At 37.0% G+C, this 20772-nt stretch overlaps 2 protein-coding genes across 11 annotated transcripts in view; one reads left to right on the top strand and one right to left on the bottom strand.

Annotated features, from left to right (window-relative positions):
• Positions 1 to 19447, top strand: part of rap1gapb (RAP1 GTPase activating protein b) — a 411217-nt gene extending 391770 nt beyond the window's left edge. For 6 of the 8 annotated variants that reach the window (XM_062037579.1, XM_062037573.1, XM_062037575.1 and 3 more), the window contains 4 exons: positions 4533 to 4608; positions 4685 to 4788; positions 5278 to 5326; positions 14808 to 19446. In XM_062037579.1, coding sequence (XP_061893563.1) covers positions 4533 to 4608; positions 4685 to 4788; positions 5278 to 5286 — 189 coding nt within the window. In that variant the 3' untranslated portion in view covers positions 5287 to 5326; positions 14808 to 19446. Of the gene's footprint in view, positions 1 to 4532; positions 4609 to 4684; positions 4789 to 5277; positions 5327 to 14807 lie in introns of all 8 variants that reach the window. The other 2 variants (XM_062037572.1, XM_062037578.1) reach the window with 2 other exon arrangements.
• The window catches only part of padi2 (peptidyl arginine deiminase, type II), a 53921-nt gene continuing 47724 nt past the window's right edge, over positions 14576 to 20772 (bottom strand). The window contains exons 16-17 of one of the 3 annotated variants that reach the window (XM_062037580.1): positions 18836 to 19073; positions 14576 to 18756 (exon numbers count right to left, since the gene is read on the bottom strand). In XM_062037580.1, the coding sequence (XP_061893564.1) occupies positions 18840 to 19073 (234 nt within the window). In that variant the 3' untranslated portion in view covers positions 14576 to 18756; positions 18836 to 18839. The remainder of the gene's footprint in view (positions 18757 to 18835; positions 19074 to 20772) is intronic. The other 2 variants (XM_062037581.1, XM_062037582.1) reach the window with 2 other exon arrangements.

The raw sequence follows: 20772 nt of genomic DNA, 5'->3' as shown, positions 1-20772 counted from the left end.
CCTGGGCAAATTAAGGCCCCGGAGCCACATGCGGCCCGTTGAGCTTTTCAAACTGGCCCGCTGGACATTCCCAAAAAATGTTTTTAGATCTTTAAGATGGAAACTGTAGCTGCCATTATGATGTGTAGTGATGTTTTCTAATGACCGTAAGTCTTAAGCCTTCAACTATACAAAGTATTTCAATGGTTGGAGTCTGCGCTTATGGATGATATACCAGTTACTTTGGTAATCTAATTAGTTACTATGGTCATCTAATTAGTTACTATGGTCATCTACGTCACAGCAGCTCAGACGAGGCACCAAGCAGTGTGGGCGGGAAGCATTTCCATAGACGCGGAAGGAGATTTTCACAACAAAGTTCTAAAGCTTAGTGATATATAGAATAGAATAGAAAGTACTTTATTGATCCCTGGGTGGCATTCAGCAAATATCAGATTGTAGGTGGGTTTATTTTGTACCCTTCGCGTTCATATTTCACTGTTTGTTGAATTTTTGTCGGGTTTCACTTGATTGTAAAATATTTCGATCGAAAGGGGGTGTGACGTTCATATTTTGTCAATATTCAGTGTTTTATCGTTCATAGAAAAATGTACAATTCCATTACGTTTTTTAAGGCGGTCTGTCATAACGTTTTTAGCATTCAATCAGACATTATTGTGAGGTTTTGTATTAGTGTTCCTAAAAATAGATATACCGGCCCCCAGACACATTTTTATTCTCTAAATTTGGCCCCCGAGTGAAAATTATTACCCAGGCCTGGTCTAGTGTGTACCTTAGTAAACCTCACTGACAACTTCAAGAGTGCGTTGGTTGCCGAGGTAACTAGCCCGGACTTTTAGCTCAGTGGTCAGCACGTTGGCTTCTCATGCGGACAACCAGGGTTCGTGTCCTCGTACGGAATGGGATTAAACTACCTGGGTTACAGAAGCATACTGGTAGACCGAGGAAAACATTATAGCACCGAAACGGAAAACTTCAAGCAAAATGTCTTGAAAAGAGAACAAATGGGTGTAAACTGGAGTCACAGTCTGTGAGTGAACTGCAAGAAAGCACCTAAAAGAAATGGGATTCAAACTGAGAAACGCTAAACAAAAGCCGTCATTAACATCTAAATATAAAAAAAAATCATGGCTGTGGACTATCGATGACTGGACGATAGTCATATTCAGTGATCTGCATTGGACGAGGTGAAGGACCTTTGTTTGGTTTTAGTTCCAATGAGATTTATGAAGACGACAGCCTGAAGAAAACATGCACGTTTCCACACTCGTTGATGATGTGTCAGGTAATGATGATGTCATTACTTCTTCAATAAATGCACACATTCACTTTGTCTCCTATTCATCAGTGGCAAGGATGTTTGGGGATGATGACATTCTTTTTTTAAGATGATAATGCGGAACAAAAACTGAGCTAAACGTGTAAAAACCATCCTCGAGGAAAGATACACAAGTCAAAGTCATGGCCTGCAAGTAGTCGGAATCTCAGTCAAACCTCAAATGTGAGGTGGGAATAAAAGAACATGGTGGATGACAAGACTCCAAATTGCAAAGATGGTCTGACAACAGTAATCGGAGATAATTGGAGCAAGATTAAGTTAAGTTAAGTCCACAGACTGCAAGCTGTTCTAAAAGCCAGAGGTGGTGCAACAAAGTACTTGTGGTTTGTTGGAAGTTTTTTTATATCTTCCATAGGGATGATGTTTGTTAAGAAATTATTGATGCCAATGCCATTATCGGATCCGCTTATCCAGGGGTGTCCAAAGTGCGGCCCGGGGGCCATTTGCGGCCCGCAGCTAATTGTTTACCGGCCCGCCACACATTCTGCAAAAATTGCAAAATTGATAATATTGCAAAAATTTAAAAAAAACATTTGGAATGAGGTGAAATCTAACAAGAAAAAGTTGCAATGTTGACACTAAGCTGCCATGCGGGCTGTTTTTTTTTCTTTTGTCTTTGTTTATTTTTCTTTTTTTTGCCATTGCTAAAAAAAAAAAAAAGACTAAAAATCTATGTTATAATGGATTATTAGTTAAAAAATATCACTTTAAAATGTTTTATGTGAAAAAAATATTGCATATATTGTGTGGTTGCCATATAAAAACATCAAAGTTTTATTTGACAAAAGAGCATAAAACAAACAAAATAATAGTTCAAACGTAAAATCGACAGATATATCTGAAGTTGATCTCGTAATTTAAGTATTACAAGGTTTTAAAAAACTAATAAAAATGTGTCACTTTATGAGTGGGGGACATTTTGGATCCCAAATATATTTAGTAGGATTTTATTTAAATTTTCACTGTGATTACTCAAAAATATTAAAGAATTAAAATCAATGGTGTCCTGCATTATTGATCTTTTAAGGCCATAATTACTAAATAATGCATATTTCAGTTTTACTATAAAAAACAAAGTTGTCTTTGACAGAAAACCTTTTTTTTTTTTTTACTTTATATCAACCTCAAGTTGATATAGAGATTTACTGTAAGCGTTAAATAAAAAAAAATAATAATAATTTGACTTATTTTTAACAGTTTAATGACTGAGACCCTTTATAGTCCCCGGGAGCCCTCAAGGTTAAAAAAAAAAAAATCCATATATTTTGTTAAGGTTTGAAAATGAAAAATATCAAAATGGCCCCCGCATGCTTAAATTTTTCCGTGTACGGCCCTCAGTGGAAAAAGTTTGGACACCCCTGCTCTCATCGAACCGATTCCTTATTGATTCTCTTATCGAATCCAGATAGGTTGTTGTATATGGAAAAAAAAACACACAAATACTTGGTTTAACAAAAACTCACTTTTGGCAGCCTGCAGTTACATTTTTTAAGAAAAAAATAAAATAAATAAATATTGACTGTTAGTGCCCCTTTAAGTGGGCCACGTAAGAAAAATACTTGCAGGGAAAATCCTGCATTCATTTGTATTATTTATTAGACCTGCAAACTCTGGAGCGGTGTAGGCTACAAGATACCGTGAACGTTATCAGACACATACAAAAAGGCTAACGTTAATGTTAGCCACAGAACTATACTACATTTATTTATTTATCATTTATATGCTTAGGTAACGTTAGTCTAGCTAACATTACTGCAGTCCTGGTTGACATAAGAGGTATCGTTATTTTAGCCTAAAGGCTACAAGTGAGCAGATATGGAAATGAACCGGCAACAGTTAACGTTAGTTACTCACCGCCACTATCACTGGGACTGCAGGTTGAAGCAGAGGAAGAGGGGCGTGCTCCGTCACCTCTGTCGCTGCTTCTCCACGACACCTTTTCCTAACCTTCAGGTTATGTACGGCCTGAACATGTTTCAACATGTTTGTGGTACTGCTCCCCTTACAGGAAAGCCAAGCCTGGCAATAATTGCAGATAGCCGTTTCCTCGTCGTATTTCTTAGTAAAGTGAAGCCATGCCTAGGAGCGTTTTTTCTGGTCCATTGTTGTTGCTGCTTCTGTATTTGCCGCCAAATGACTGAGCTACGTCATTTCCTGTGACGTGCCACAGGACATTTCCTGTGACACGGGATTCGTTCCCAGGGATTTGAATAAAGAACCAAATCGTTTTCTTTACTATAGTGGCTTTGATTCAAAAAGGGATTTGAATCCATGGAATCGGTTATATTAAGTTAAAGTTAAAGTTAAAGTACCAATGATTGTCACACACACACTAGGTGTGGTGAAATTTGTCCTCTGCATTTGACCCATCCCCTTGATCACCCCCTGGGAGGTGAGGGGAGCAGTGGGCAGCAGCGTAGCCGCGCATTCTTATCGAACAATCAGGAGAACCGGTTTTCGAACATCATCCCTAATCTTCCATACATTTTTCCTCAGAATTGAGAGATTGTATAATTCGTTCACTCTAAAAATGATGAACTCAATGTACTTTATTCATTTATTTTAGTGTTCCTAAAGCCAGAATGAATATAGCTTTGTGTCTCGTCTGTTCTACCCACTTAAATAACTAAATTAACATCCTCCAAAACTGGTGAGTCCATAATTGTTTTCCTGGGCGTGTAGCCGAACTGTCCTCCTATTCATCCACCCTGCCAACCCGCACACACACTGTCACTAGCCCTGTGGTGCACTCAGTTTGAAGTCACAAAACTCACTAACTGTCAGGTTGCTACAATGATTAGGGGGGGAAAAAAATAAAGGAAACCCGCTTTGCCTTTTCAGTTAAGCGTTGCGTACAGCGAAAGGAAGGGGGAGGAGCTTTGTGTACTTACTGTTTGCATACAGCTACGTTAGTTTGTGTTGACGTTACACTCACATTGTAACAGCAACATGCTAGGTTAGTTTGCTTGCTGACGAACAACAAAATGTTCAAATTTACAGCTCCTATGTGTGCGGGTGAATGATGGATAGTTGACAGACATCCAGGCCTCATTTTAAGATGTGTAGCAAAGCCTGATTAGGTCCCCCCCCCCCGTTATGGCTGAGCGCCTCTTCTCTGAAAAATGAAGAATAATAATTATTTCATAAATAGTGAAGTGGTTGCTGAGATGATCAAATGTGTAACTTCTTGCAGGAAAGCGTGTCCGCCATGACACCAAGACACTCCCTGGATGAAGGAGCGCTCAGTACGAGTCATGGAGTCTTCTCAGGTGAGTTCAGTCTCCTCATTCTCACTGGACATAAACAGCCTGAGGACCACAAATGTTTGGTCGACCCACTTTGCAGCCACCCGCCTCCAGCATCAAACTGACAGTCTGAAGGGACCCGAGTCCAAAGCTCCAGACGGCCGCCCCAAGTCCGATCGCCCCCCGCTGGAGCACAAGTTGTCAGTAAGTCAGTGTAGAACGCAGCAAATATGATATTAATAAATACACTCTGTTCACTTGTAGAATGCTGCAAATATGATATTAATAAATACACTCTGTTCACTTGTAGAATGCAGCAAATATGATATTAATAAATACACTCTGTTCACTTGTAGAATGCAGCAAATATGATATTAATAAATACACTCTGTTCACTTGTAGAATGCAGCAAATATGATATTAATAAATACACTCTCTTCACTTGTAGAATGCTGCAAATACGATATTAATAAATACACTCTGTTCACTTGTAGAATGCAGCAAATATGATATTAATAAATACACACTGTTCACTTGTAGAATGCTGCAAATATGATATTAATAAATACACTGTTCACTTGTAGAATGCTGCAAATATGATATTAATAAATACACTCTCTTCACTTCAACACTTCAAGTCTATTTACAGTTGATGTTAGCATCGCACTCTTTGTTTTTTCTTTGTTTTACCAGAACTGTTAGCTACACGCTACTGACTCACCACATCGACGTCCATTATCAGGTTAGACATAATGCTGACTAATATTTGTACTGTACTATTTGTACTGTACTATTTGTACTGTACTGTTTGTACTGTACTGTTTGTACTACTGTTTGTACTACACCAGGGGTGTCCAAACTTTTTGACCTGGGGCCCGCATTGTGTTAAAAATAATTTGGCTGGGGCCCTAAAGCCGACTGCATGTGTATGTGTGTGTGTGTGTGTATATATATATATATATATATATATATATATATATATATATATATATATATATATATATATATATATATATATATATATATATATATATATATATATATATATATATGTTTGTATATGTATATATATATTTTGATATTTATTTTTTTATAAGTATATATGTATATATTTATGTATGTATGTATGTATATACAGTATATATATTGTATATATGTGTATATATTTATATATGTGTATGTACGTATGTATATGTACATACAGTATATGTATGTATATGTACATATATGTATAAGTATATATTTATGTATATGTACATTTATACAGTATATATATATATATGTAAATATAATGTGTGCGTGTGCACATGTTGTATTAATATAATGTATATATAATTGATATTAAGTGTATATGAAAGTTCAACTCCGACCTTGCTTACTCCTGTGACGATCTTCTTAAAGTTTTGTAATCAATCAGAAACGTCAAGCAGCTAAAATGTGCCAAACATACAAACGTTTGTAGATAAGTGTGGAGAGTGTTTTGCATTTTCCCCATCATGCACTGTAATGGATTTAAATAGATGTTGTTTTTTTTTATGGTGATGGGACTTTTTTTTTTTTTTTGCACCATGATTAGGGAAGGTTATTTTGGATTATGTCATTTAAGTAAATGCTGTGCTACTGTTTGAAGTACTTTCAAGGGTCATTGATCTGATTTACTCACAATGTCCACAAGATGGCAGCAAATCTGTAGCATTCAGAGACTGCCTTTTTATTTAAGATGAACTTTAAAGGCCTACTGAAAGCCACTACTACCGACCACGCAGTCTGATAGTTTATATATCAATGATGAAATCTTAACATTGCAACACATGCCAATACTTATAAAGTGCAATTTTAAATTTCCCGCTAAACTTCCGGTTGAAAACGTCTATGTATGATGACGTATGCGCGTGACGTCAATCGTTGAAACGGAAGTATGCGGACACATTGAATCCAATACAAAAAACTCTGTTTTCATCTCAAAATTCCACAGTATTCTGGACATCTGTGTTGGTGAATCTTTTGCCATTTGTTTAATGAACAATGAAGACTGCAAAGAAGAAAGTTGTTGGTGGGATCGGTGTATTAGCGGCTGACTGTAGCAACACAACCAGGAGGACTTTGAGGTGGATAGCAGACGCGCTAGCCGCCAAACTCACCTTAACTTCCTCCGTCTACGGGCCGCCGACCGCATCTGTGATCGAGTGAAGTCCTTCGTCGCGCCGTCGATCGCTGGAACGCAGGTGAGCACGGGTGTTGATGAGCAGATGAGGGCTGGCTGGCGTAGGTGTATAGCTAATGTTTTTAGCATAGCTCTGTGAGGTCCGGTTGCTAAGTTAGCTTCAATGGCGTCGTTAGCAACAGCATTGTTAACCTTCGCCAAGCTGGAAAGCATTAACCGTGTATTTACAGGTCCATGGTTTAATAGTATTGTTGATTTTCTGTCTATCCTTCCAGTCAGGGGTTTATTTCTTTTGTTTCTATATGCAGTTAAGCACGATGCTATCACGTTAGCTCCGTAGCTAAAGAGCTTCGCCGATGTATTGTCGTGGAGATAAAAGTCACTGTGAATGTCCATTTCGCGTTCTCGACTCTCATTTTCAAGAGGATATAGTATCCGAGGTGGTTTAAAATACAAATCCGTGATCCACAATAGAAAAAGGAGAGAGTGTGGAATCCAATGAGCCAGCTTGTACCTAAGTTACGGACAGAGCGAAAAAACATATGTCTTGCACTGCATTCTAGTCCTTCACTCTAACGTTCCTCATCCACAAATCTTTCATCCTCGCTCAAATTAATGGGGTAATCGTCGCTTTCTCGGTCCGAATCGCTCTAGCTGTATTAAAAACAATGGGGAAACGTGAGGAGCCTTTCAACCTGCGACGTCACGCTACTTCCGGTACAGGCAAGGCTTTTTTTTATCAGCGACCAAAAGTTGCAACTTTATCGTCGATGTTCTCTACTAAATCCTTTCAGCAAAAATATGGCAATATCGCGAAATGATCAAGTATGACACATAGAATGGATCTGCTATCCCCGTTTAAATAAAAAAAATTCATTTCAGTAGGCCTTTAAAGCACTCTGCGTTGTGATGCTTTATGGAACTCATGACATCTCATGGGCCAAATTGAAGATGCCTGCGGGTCAAACTTGGCCCACGGGCCGTAGTTTGTAACCCCACTATTTACATTACACTATTTCTACTTCTATTTACTCCTACACTATTTCTACTATTTACTACTCCTGGAAAATGATGGAATCAGCAAACTTGGAGGATGTTCATCAGTTGACACAAAACTGTATTTTGTTTAAATGGCTTTAAGAAACATTCAAAAAAACAGTTTAATTTTTTGATTAATTCTGAGTAAGAAAAAATATGGAATCACCCTGTATTTTATTATTTTTTTGGAAGCTACTGTAACTGCAGCATCAGCTTAAATCTGTTAATTGGTGTTCTAACACTCCTTTTAAAAAAGGAGTGTTAGAACACTCCCTTTTAATTACTTGGAGAGCTGTTGCAGCAGGTGGATTAGGATGAATCATGGCTCTAACATGAGAGATGTCATTGAAACAAAGGAGAGATTTTATTAAACTTCTTCACGGAGGTACAGTAAAAGATGTTGGTTGTTCAGTCTGCTTTGTCTGAATGTGGACCAAGTGCAGACCACTTGGGACGGTTGTAAAAGGTAGACCAAGGAAAACAAAGTGTCAAGACGGAAAACTTCAAGCAAAAAGTCTTGAAAAGAAAACATGGTTGGAAACTGGAGTCCCAGTCTGTGAGTGAACTGCAAGAAACCACCTAAAGAAAATGGGATTTAAACACAGAAACGCTAAACGAAAGCCGTCATTAACATCTAAACATAAAAAACATGGTCATGGACTACGGATGACTGGATGAAAGTCGCATTCAGTGATCTGCATTGCTGCAACTTTTGTTTGGTTTCGGTTCTAATGAGATTTATGAAGACGACTGCCTGAAGAAAACATGCAGGTTTCCACACTCATTGATGATATGTCAGGTAATTAACATCTTCAGTAAATGCAAAGGTTTACTTTGTCTCCTATTCAAATATGGAAAGCATGTTTGGGGGACGATGACATCATGTTTCAAGATGATAATGCATCTTGCCTTACAGCGAAAAGTGTAAAAACGATCCTTGAAGAAAGACCCATAAGTCAACGATAGTCTGGACCTGAATCAAACGTAAAAAGTGAGGTAGTGAGATAGTCTGGACCTGAATCAAACGTAAAAAGTGAGGTAGTGAGATAGTCTGGACCTCAATCCAACGTACAATGTGAGGTATAGAGATAGTCTGGACCTGAATCCAACTGGATGTGAGGTAGTGAGATAGTCTGTACCTGAATCCAGACTATGTGAGGTAGTGTGATAGTCTGGACCTGAATCCAACGTACATGTGAGGTAGTGAGATAGTCTGGACCTGAATACAACTAGATGTGAGGTAGTGAGATAGTCTGTACCTGAATCCAGACTATGTGAGGTAGTGAGATAGTCTGGACCTGAATCCAACGTACATGTGAGGTAGTGAGATAGTCTGGACCTGAATCCAACTAGATGTGAGGGAGTGAGATAGTCTGTTCCTGAATCCAGACTATGTGAGGTAGTGTAATAGTCTGGACCTGAATCAAACGTACAATGTGAGGTAGTGAGATAGTCTGGACCTAAATCAAACGTACAATGTGAGGTAGTGAAATAGTCTGGACCTAAATCCAACGTACAATGTGAGGTAGTGAGATAGTCTGGACCTGAATCCAACTAGATGTGAGGGAGTGAGATAGTCTGTTCCTGAATCCAGACTATGTGAGGTAGTGTAATAGTCTGGACCTGAATCAAACGTACAATGTGAGGTAGTGAGATAGTCTGGACCTAAATCAAACGTACAATGTGAGGTAGTGAAATAGTCTGGACCTAAATCCAACGTACAATGTGAGGTAGTGAGATAGTCTGGACCTGAATCCAACGTACAATGTGAGGTAATGAGATAGTCTGGACCTGAATCCAACTTTTAATGTGAGGTAGTGAGATAGTCTGGACCTGAATCCAACTTTTAATGTGAGGTAGTGAGATAGTCTGGACCTGAATCCAAAGTGAAATGTGAGGTAGTGAGATAGTATGGACCTGAATCAAACGTACAATGTGAGGTAGTGAGATGGTCTGGACCTAAATCCAAAGTGAAATGTGAGGTAGTGAGATAGTCTGGACCTAAATCCAAAGTGAAATGTGAGGTAGTGAGATAGTCTGGACCTAAATGAAACGTACAATGTGAGGTAGTGAGATAGTATGGACCTGAATCCAAAGTGAAATGTGAGGTAGGGAGATAGTCTGGACCTGAATCCAACGTACAATGTGAGGTAATGAGATAGTCTGGACCTGAATCCAACTTTTAATGTGAGGTAGTGAGATAGTCTGGACCTGAATCAAATGTACAATGTGAGGTAGTGAGATAGTCTGGACCTAAATCCAAAGTGAAATGTGAGGTAGTGAGATAGTCTGGACCTAAATCCAAAGTGAAATGTGAGGTAGTGAGATAGTCTGGACCTAAATCCAAAGTGAAATGTGAGGTAGTGAGATAGTCTGGACCTAAATCCAAAGTGAAATGTGAGGTAGTGAGATAGTCTGGACCTAAATGAAACGTACAATGTGAGGTAGTGAGATAGTATGGACCTGAATCCAAAGTGAAATGTGAGGTAGTGAGATAGTCTGGACCTGAATCCAAAGTGAAATGTGAGGTGGTGAGATAGTCTGGACCTGAATCAAATGTACAATGTGAGGTAGTGAGATAGTCTGGACCTGAATCCAAAGTGAAATGTGAGGTGGTGAGATAGTCTGGACCTGAATCCAACATACAATGTGAGGTAGTGAGATAGTCTGGACCTGAATCAAACGTACAATGTGAGGTAGTGAGATATTCTGGACCTGAATCAAACGTACAAAGTGAGGTAGTGAGATAGTCTGGACCTGAATCCAACGTACAATGTGAGGTAGTGAGATAGTCTGGACCTAAATCAAACGTACAATGTGAGGTAGTGAGATAGTCTGGACCTAAATCCAAAGTGAAATGTGTGGTAGTGAGATAGTCTGGACCTGAATCCAGCGTACAATGTGAGGAAGTGAGATAGTCTGGGCCTGAATCCAACGTAAAATGTGAGGTAGTGAGATAGTCTGGACCTGAATCCAATGTGAGGTAGTGAGATAGTCTGGACCTGAATCAAACGTAAAATGTGAGGTAGTGAGATAGTCTGGACCTGAATCAAACATAAAATGTGAGGTAGTGAGATAGTCAACCTGAATCCAGTCTATGTGAGGTAGTGTGTTAGTCTGGACCTGAATCCAACGTACAATGTGAGGTAGTGAGATAGTCTGGAAATGAATCAAACGTACAATGTGAGGTAATGAGATAGTCTGGACTTGAATCAAATGTACAATGTGAGGTAGTGAGATAGTCTGGACTTGAATCAAACATACAATGTGAGGTAGTGAGATAGTCTAAACCTAAATCAAATGTACAGTGTGAGGTAGTGAGATAGTCTGGACCTAAATCCAAAGTGAAATGTGAGGTAGTGAGATAGTCTGGACTTGAATCAAACGTACAATGTGAGAGAGTGAGATAGTCTGGACCTGAATCCAATGTCCAGTGTGAGGTAGTGAGATAGTCTGGACTTGAATCAAACGTACAATGTGAGGTAGTGAGATAGTCTAAACCTAAATCAAATGTACAATGTGAGGTAGTGAGATAGTCTGGACTTGAATCAAACGTACAATGTGAGGTAGTGAGATAGTCTGGACTTGAATCAAACATACAATGTGAGGTAGTGAGATAGTCTAAACCTAAATCAAATGTACAGTGTGAGGTAGTGAGATAGTCTGGACCTAAATCCAAAGTGAAATGTGAGGTAGTGAGATAGTCTGGACTTGAATCAAACGTACAATGTGTGAGAGTGAGATAGTCTGGACCTGAATCCAATGTCCAGTGTGAGGTAGTGAGATAGTCTGGACTTGAATCAAACGTACAATGTGAGGTAGTGAGATAGTCTAAACCTAAATCAAATGTACAATGTGAGGTAGTGAGATAGTCTGGACTTGAATCAAACGTACAATGTGAGGTAGTGAGATAGTCTAAACCTAAATCAAATGTACAGTGTGAGGTAGTGAGATAGTCTGGACCTAAATCCAAAGTGAAATGTGAGGTAGTGAGATAGTCTGGACCTGAATCAAACGTACAATGTGAGGTAGTGAGATAGTCTGGACTTGAATCAAACGTACAATGTGAGGTAGTGAGATAGTCTGGACTTGAATCAAATGTACAATGTGAGGTAGTAAGATAGTCTGGACCTAAATCAAATGTCCAATGTGAGGTAGTGAGATAGTCTGGACCTAAATCCAAAGTGAAATGTGAGGTAGTGAGATAGTCTGGACCTGAATCACACGTACAATGTGAGATGGGAATGAAAGAAAATGGTGGATGACAAGTCTTCAAGTTACAAAGTTGACATTTTCCAAATACTAAAATTACGTTTAGAATACTTATGTAAATGAAAACTTTATTCAAAAGTCCAGTGGTGAATTATACCGTGTACCATTGTCTTATAGAATAGAATAGAAAGTACTTTATTGATCCCTGGGGGAAATTCAGCACCACAGTTCGCTCACAATAGACAATAAATACTATACAGCATTATTCACATGTGAATAATATAAATATATTCTACATATATTGTACATTTACGTGCAGTCAAGAAGGAACATAAGCATTATACAGTCTGATGGCTGTCGGTATACTAACTTATATTTTTATTTGGTCACAGAATCTTATAAGGGATTCTTCTATTAAGGAAATATGCCCTTAGATAGCTTGGGGTGCAGATGTCCATCACAGGAGTGGTGGCTCTTGCCTCCAGGACATTGCAGAACTTAAAGGATAGCAGCAGTTGGATTTTAGGAGGAAGCGTAAACACAAATAGGACATCTGGTAGGAGCCCCCCAGTATGAGTAGAGATCAGGGGTTGGAGGTCACCCGACTTGAATGATCAAAGTGACAACACCCAGGTGTTGTCTGCATTTGTACCAACAACCTGGGTGTTGTCCAGACTGGCCGGCCCTAAGGCTAGAACTACAAACACTAAGTGTCTTCGTGTAAAAGGTATTTAAGGACAGTGGTCCGAGACGACATCAGAAGAGTAATCAGGCCCATACTAATACACCATTTCTACTACTATTTACTACTACACTACTAATACACTATTTCTACTACTATTACTACTACACTATTTCTACTACTATTACTACTGCACTATTTCTACTACTATTATTAGTAGACTTTTTCTACTACTATTACTAAAACACTATTTCTATTACTATTACTAATACACTGTTTCTACTACTATTACTAATACACTATTTCTACTACTATTCCTAATACACTGTTTCTACTACTATTCCTAATACACTAGTTATACTACTATTACTAATACTCTGTGTCTACTACTATTACTAATACACTATTTCTACTACTATTTACTACTACACTATCTCTAATACTGTTTACTACTGCACTATTTGTACTACTATTCCTAATACACTAGTTATACTACTATTACTAATACACTAGTTCTACTACTATTACTAATACACTATTTCTACTACTATTTACTAATACACTATTTCTATTACTATTACTAATACACTATTTCTACTACTATTTACTACTACACTATCTCTACTACGATTACTAATACACTATTTCTACTACTATTTACTAATACACTATTTCTATTACTATTACTAATACACTATTTCTACTACTATTTACTACTACGTTATCTCTACTACGATTACTAATACACTATTTCTACTACTATTTACTACTACACTATCTCTAATACTATTTACTATTACACTATCTCTACTACTATAAATAATACACTATTTCTACTACTTATTACTACTACACTATTTTACTACTATTACAAATACACTAGTTATAATACTATTTACTACTACACTATTTTTACTAGTATTTACTACTACACTATTTTTACTACTATTTACAATACACTATTTCTACTACTATTACTACTACACTATTCTTTACTACTATTTACTACTACACTATCTCTACTACGATTACTAATACACTATTTCTACTACTATTTACTACTATACTATTTCTACTACTATTTACTACTACACTATTTTTACTACAATTTACTAATACACTATCTCTAATATTATTACTACTACACTATTTTTACTACTATTTACTAATACACTATCGCTAATACTATTACTACCACAATATTTCTACTACTATTTACTAAGATGCTACTTCTACTACTATTTACTACTACACTATTTCTAATACTATTTACTAATACAATATGTCTACTACTATTTACTACTACTGTTTACTAATACACTATTTACTACTACACTATTTTTACTACTCTTTACTAATACACTATTTCTACTACTATTTACTACTATACTATTTCTACTACTATTTACTACTACACTATTTTTACTACTATTTACTACTACACTATTTTTACTACTCTTTACTAATACACTATTTCTACTACTATTTACTACTACACTATCTCTACTACTATTACTAATACACTATTTCTACTACTATTTACTACTATACTATTTCTACTACTATTTACTACTACACTATTTTTACTACTATTTACTAATACACTATCTCTAATATTATTACTTCTACACTATTTCAACTACTATTTACTAATACACTACTTCTACTACTATTTACTACTACACTATTTCTACTACTATTTACTAATACACTACTTGTACTACAATTCACTACTACACTATTTCTAATACTATTTACTAATACATAATGTCTACTACTATTTACTACTACTGTTTACTAATACACTATCTCTACTATTTATTACTACACTATCTCTACTACTATTTACTACTACACTATTTCTAGTACTATTACTAATACACTATCTCTAATACTATTACTACTACACTAAAGGCCCATACTATTTCTCCTGGAAGCTGCAGTTCCAGTCTGAGGCTCGCTGAAACAAATAAAGTTTTTTGTTGGACAATTCCTGGTTGGCGTCTTGTTGGCTCATCACCCATCACTTAGTCACTCTGTCCTGGGAGAGTGGCACCACCAACAAATACACACCAGGACTTTGAATGATTCCACTCACCTTTGACTTCCTGTTTATCGCCGTCACAGCATTTCTGGGAGAGGCGCCGCACGTCGGAAACCAAGCGACTGACAGAAGGTCACCTTTGACGCCAGAACCCGGAACCGTCGGGCTGGGAACTCGCCGCCTGTCCCGACAGACGCCGACAGGAGCTCTGAGGACTTGAGTCTTGCTCTCAAAAGTCCCCCTTTCAGGGTCGTGACGCCTGTCACAGATGAAGTCTGCTCTCCCGACCACTGAGCAGACATCTTGGTTTGATTAGTTTTCCCACCAGGAAGGGAAAGTGTCACCACGTCTTATTGTCACGTGAGTCCTTTTCCCTCCTAACTTATTCAACCATCTCCCAGCGAGGCCACATGTGTGACGCTAAATGACTCCAGGAACATTTTTGTAACCCCGGTAAAAAGGCAAGTGACGTGCAAATATGTGTACTGTGGACCAGCAACACAGGTCAGTTATTGTTTGTGCGAGTTCTGTACATGTTGTTCCCGCCACTCCTTTTATTGGACACGTGTACATTGCAGGTTACTCGGTGTCAAGTGTTGCATTTGTGAGGTGTTCAACTCCACTGTGACTCATCTTCAAGTTGCCTTTACCACGATTGTGTGAGAGATCTTCTTTATCCCGGAATGTAACACTCTTCCCTTTAAGGCTGCGTTCACCTTTGTGCTCGGAAGGGTCAAAAAAGATATTTTGCTTAGCCTTCACATTGTTTTTTTGTTAAGTCAAAACTGCACAATAATTAAGGCAGGGATCTAAAAAAGTTTGATTATGGTAGGGGTGTCCAAACTACGGCTCGCGGGCCAAGTGCCATCCGCCGGCATCTTCAATTTGGCATACAAATACAAGGAGTCAGCAGTTTGATAGCTGTCATTTAGTCACCATTTGACGGCCGACGAAAATACTCAACTCAGTGACCATTAATTGTACACCGATGTCAATACACGCACATCATTTACTTATACGACCCAATCAAACAACATTCCCTGGTCATGGTGCATACAAAAAAAATTCAACAAACATGGTCACACACTGCTCATTGAACTTTGTGGGTATTATAAAACCCCACTTGAGGGCTGACGGAAGTACTCAAGTCAGTGGCCATTAATTGTACACCGATGTAAATACATGCACAGCATTAACTTATATGACCCAATCAAACAACCTTCCCTAGTCATGGTGCAAAAAAAAAAAGCGTTCTATCAGCATAAAACATTTAAACTGAAATGCGTTGAAAATTTGAAAGGACTAGTCGCCAGAAAGAATGGGGGAAATACACTACCGTTCAAAAGTTTGGGGTCACATTGAAATGTCCTTATTTTTGAAGGAAAATCACTGTACTTTTCAATGAAGATAACTTTAAACTAGTCTTAACTTTAAAGAAATACACTCTATACATTGCTAATGTGGTAAATGACTATTGTAGCTGCAAATGTCTGGTTTTTGGTGCAATATCTACATAGGTGTATAGAGGCCCATTTCCAGCAACTATCACTCCAGTGTTCTAATGGTACAATGTGTTTGCTCATTGGCTCAGAAGGCTAATTGATGATTAGAAAACCCTTGTGCAATCATGTTCACACATCTGAAAACAGTTTAGCTCGTTACAGAAGCTACAAAACTGACCTTCCTTTGAGCAGATTGAGTTTCTGGAGCATCACATTTGTGGGGTCAATTAAACGCTCAAAATGGCCAGAAAAAGAGAACTTTCATCTGAAACTCGACAGTCTATTCTTGTTCTTAGAAATGAAGGCTATTCCACAAAATTGTTGGGTGACCCCAAACTTTTGAACGGTAGTGTAGGGCTTTGGAAAAGCAGGAATTCTGGAAAATCATGGAATTTTTTTTAACTTGGAAAAAAGGTAGTTTAAATTTCCAGGATGGTGGAATGTGTTGAAGGTGGAATGGTTTGAATCGGTTAAAAAATGTGGAAATGGGGAAAGTTTGAAAAATGCCCAATTCATTTTGCATGGGAAAAATGTCCCGGAAAACCTGGAATTCTGGGAAATCTGGGAATTTTTGGAATTCTGGAAAATCATGGAATTTTTTTGAACTTGGAAAAAATGTAGTTTAAATTTCCAGGATGGTAGAATGTGTTGAAGGTGGAATGATTTGAATCGGTTAAAAAATGTGGAACTGGTGAAAGTTTGAAAAATGGCCAATTCATTTTGAATGGGAAAAATGTCCCGGAAAACCTGGAATTTTGGGGATTTTCGGAATTCTGGAAAATCATGTAATTTTTTTGTACTTGGAAAAAAGGTAGTTTAAATTTCCAGGATGGGTGGAATGTGTTGAAGGTGGAAAAATGTGGAAAAATGTAGTAATGGTGAAAGTTTGATAAATGGCCAATTCATTTTGAATGGGAAAAATGTCCCGGAAAACCTGGAATTTTGGGGATTTTTGGAATTCTGGAAAATCATGTAATTTTTTTGAACTTGGAAAAAAGGTAGTTTAAATTTCCAGGATGGGTGGAATGTGTTGAAGGTGGAAAAATGTGATAATGGTGAAAGTTTGATAAATGGCCAATTCATTTTGAATGGGAAAAATGTCCCGGAAAACCTGGAATTCTGGGAAATCTGGGAATTTTTGGAATTCTGGAAAATCATGGAATTTTTTTGAATTTGGAAAACAGGTAGTTTAAATGTCCAGGATGGTGGAATGTGTTGAAGGTGGAATGGTTTGAATCGGTTGAAAAATGTGGAAATGGTGAAAGTTTGAAAAATGGCCAATTCATTTTGAATGGGAAAAATGTCCCGGAAAACCTGGAATTTTGGGGATTTTCGGAATTCTGGAAAATCATGTAATTTTTTTGAACTTGGAAAAAAGGTAGTTTAAATTTCCAGGATGGGTGGAATGTGTTGAAGGTGGAAAAATGTGGAAAAATGTGGTAATGGTGAAAGTTTGATAAATGGCCAATTCATTTTGAATGGGAAAAATGTCCCGGAAAACCTGGAATTTTGGGGATTTTTGGAATTCTGGAAAATCATGTAATTTTTTTGAACTTGGAAAAAAGGTAGTTTAAATTTCCAGGATGGGTGGAATGTGTTGAAGGTGGAAAAATGTGATAATGGTGAAAGTTTGATAAATGGCCAATTCATTTTGAATGGGAAAAATGTCCCGGAAAACCTGGAATTCTGGGAAATCTGGGAATTTTTGGAATTCTGGAAAATCATGGAATTTTTTTGAATTTGGAAAACAGGTAGTTTAAATGTCCAGGATGGTGGAATGTGTTGAAGGTGGAATGGTTTGAATCGGTAGAAAAATGTGGAAATGGTGAAAGTTTGAAAAATGGCCAATTCATTTTGAATGGGAAAAATGTCCCGAAAAACCTGGAATTCTGGGAAATCTGGAAATTTTGGGAATTTTTCAAGGGAAAGCCCGCGATTCCGGAAATAGGCTGAACAGTTTGAAGTTGGAACGCTTTGAATCGGGTGAAAAATGTGAAAGGTAGAGAGCGCCAAAATGTGGAGAAGAAGAAGAATGAATGTTTTGGAGCATTCACACAATGAGCTGAGGGCCACAAATGAGCTGAGGGCCGTACTTTGGACACCCCTGATGTGTTTGCTATTTGAACCATCTTAGGTTTTTTTCTGAAATCTACTTGTATAAAGCGTCGTCAAACAGGACAGAATGCTTCTTTTCTTGTGTTTTTTTTGCCATGGTTTTGCAGATTTGGAACCCGACTGATCCACAAGCAAGCAAGCGGACCAAGACCCATTCCTCAAGTGGTCTTGGTCCACTTGTACGGTGGCAGCGGTATGTTTGAAGTGACCTAAACATGACAAGTGTGAACGCAGGTGATTAAATAAGGCAGGAAGTCTTGATTAGGAATATTCATGTCAAACTGTTGGACTTGCTGCCCCCTGGTGGCTGGTCTTCATAGTCCATGTGTGGTCCAGGTGGTCCCGTCCGGACCAGAACTTTCTGTGCTGTTGTAAATGATTGTACTTCTTCTGGTGTGTTCAGTCTGCTGACGCCCTTGTTGGAGACAAAAAGCAGGAGTTGCTGACTGTACATAAAGATGTTGAATAAAGGAAGACCAGCGCCATGGTTTCACCTCCTCACATGTCCAGGTTCCACCACTTGAAGTCGAAAGGTTCTCGGCGCACGTTGGAGCCGCAGTGGACCTCGCCCTGCAGGAGGTGGTAAGAAGCGAAGTCGTCGATGAAGGTGCAGCTGAGGCCCAGGTCCTCCATCAGGGAGCACATCTCCGCCTCCAGGGCACAGCGGCCGTCCACCTTGGGGCCGAAGGGCTTAGGGATGCCCAGGTTTTTGCCCAGGACTATCAGGTTCACCTGGGAGTGTAAGCGGTCGCAAACATCAGCCGGCTGACCTCAAACATGGCCTTGTTCTCTTCTTGGACCTTCAGTCCCAAAGTGTAAAAAAAATATATATGTATAATATCACTGATGGAACAGTTGTATCTTTCAGCACATTTTCTCTCCTTGACCTCCTAGATTTATACTGAACAAAAATATAAACGCAACACCTTTGATTTGGCTCCCATTTGTCATGAGTTGAACTCTATGATGTAAAACTTTGACTATATACACAAAAGACCTATTCCTCGCATATATTGTTCACAAATCTGTGTTAGTGAGCATTTCTTCTTTGCCAAATAATCCATCCCACTTCACAGGTGTGGCATATCAGGATGCTGATTTAACAGCATGATTATTGCATACACACACACACACACACACACACACACACATACATATGTATGTGTGTGTGTGTATATATATATACATGTGTACATATATGTGCATATACATACATGTATGTAAATATGTATATATTTGTACATACATATATATTTATATACATACATATATACACATATACATGTATACATACATATACATATATGTATGTATATATGCACTTATACACACACACACACACACATATATATATATATATATATATATATATATATATATATATATATATATATATATATATATATATATATATATATATATATATATATATATATATATATATATATAATCTCCTGAGGATTGAGGAAATCCCTCATGAAACAGGCCTGTAGAGATGAAATAGTCTTGTGATTTTTTTCCCACACATACATATTACGCTCTACCACGGTATCGAGCACTATTTTTTGGATAATCTAATTAAGACATATATATATATATATATATATATATATATATATATATATATATATATATATATATATATATATATATATATATATATATATATATATATATATATATATATATATATATATATATATATACGTATAAATATATACATATTTACATACATGTATGTAAATGCACGTATATATAATATACATGTGTATATTAGGGCTATATAAATAAACATTGATTGATTGATTGATTGATTGATTGATTGATTGATTGATTGATTGATATATTTACATACTGTACATATATGTATGTTTATATATGTATGTGTGTATATATGTATGTATATATATATATATACGTATAAATATATACATATTTACATACATGTATGTATATGCACATATATATACACTTGTATATATCAGAATCGGAATAGTTTTATTGTAGTTTTATATATATACACATACATATGTATATATACATACTGTATATGTATATATGTAGGTATATATACATATTTAAGTATGTATACTGTATATGTGTATATATAAACCTACATGTATATATTTAAGTATATAATGTTTGTATGTATGTGTGTATATGTATATATGTATATATACATCAATGTGTATGTGTGTGTGTGTATATACATGTATATATATATATACATATGTATGCATATACTTATATACACACACACACATATATATATATATATATATATATATATATATATATATATATATATATATATATATATATATATATATATATATATATATATATATAAGACTAAAACACTCTGAAGCATAAGATACACAAAACATGCAAAATAGTGTTTTTTCTAAGTGTGTGTTTATTTTTGCAATTT

The sequence above is a fragment of the Entelurus aequoreus genome, linkage group LG26, assembly GCF_033978785.1.
Source record: "Entelurus aequoreus isolate RoL-2023_Sb linkage group LG26, RoL_Eaeq_v1.1, whole genome shotgun sequence".
Lineage (NCBI taxonomy): Eukaryota > Metazoa > Chordata > Actinopteri > Syngnathiformes > Syngnathidae > Entelurus > Entelurus aequoreus.
Note: the sequence above shows the minus strand (reverse complement) of the source record. Positions and strands in the feature narration are given on the sequence as shown.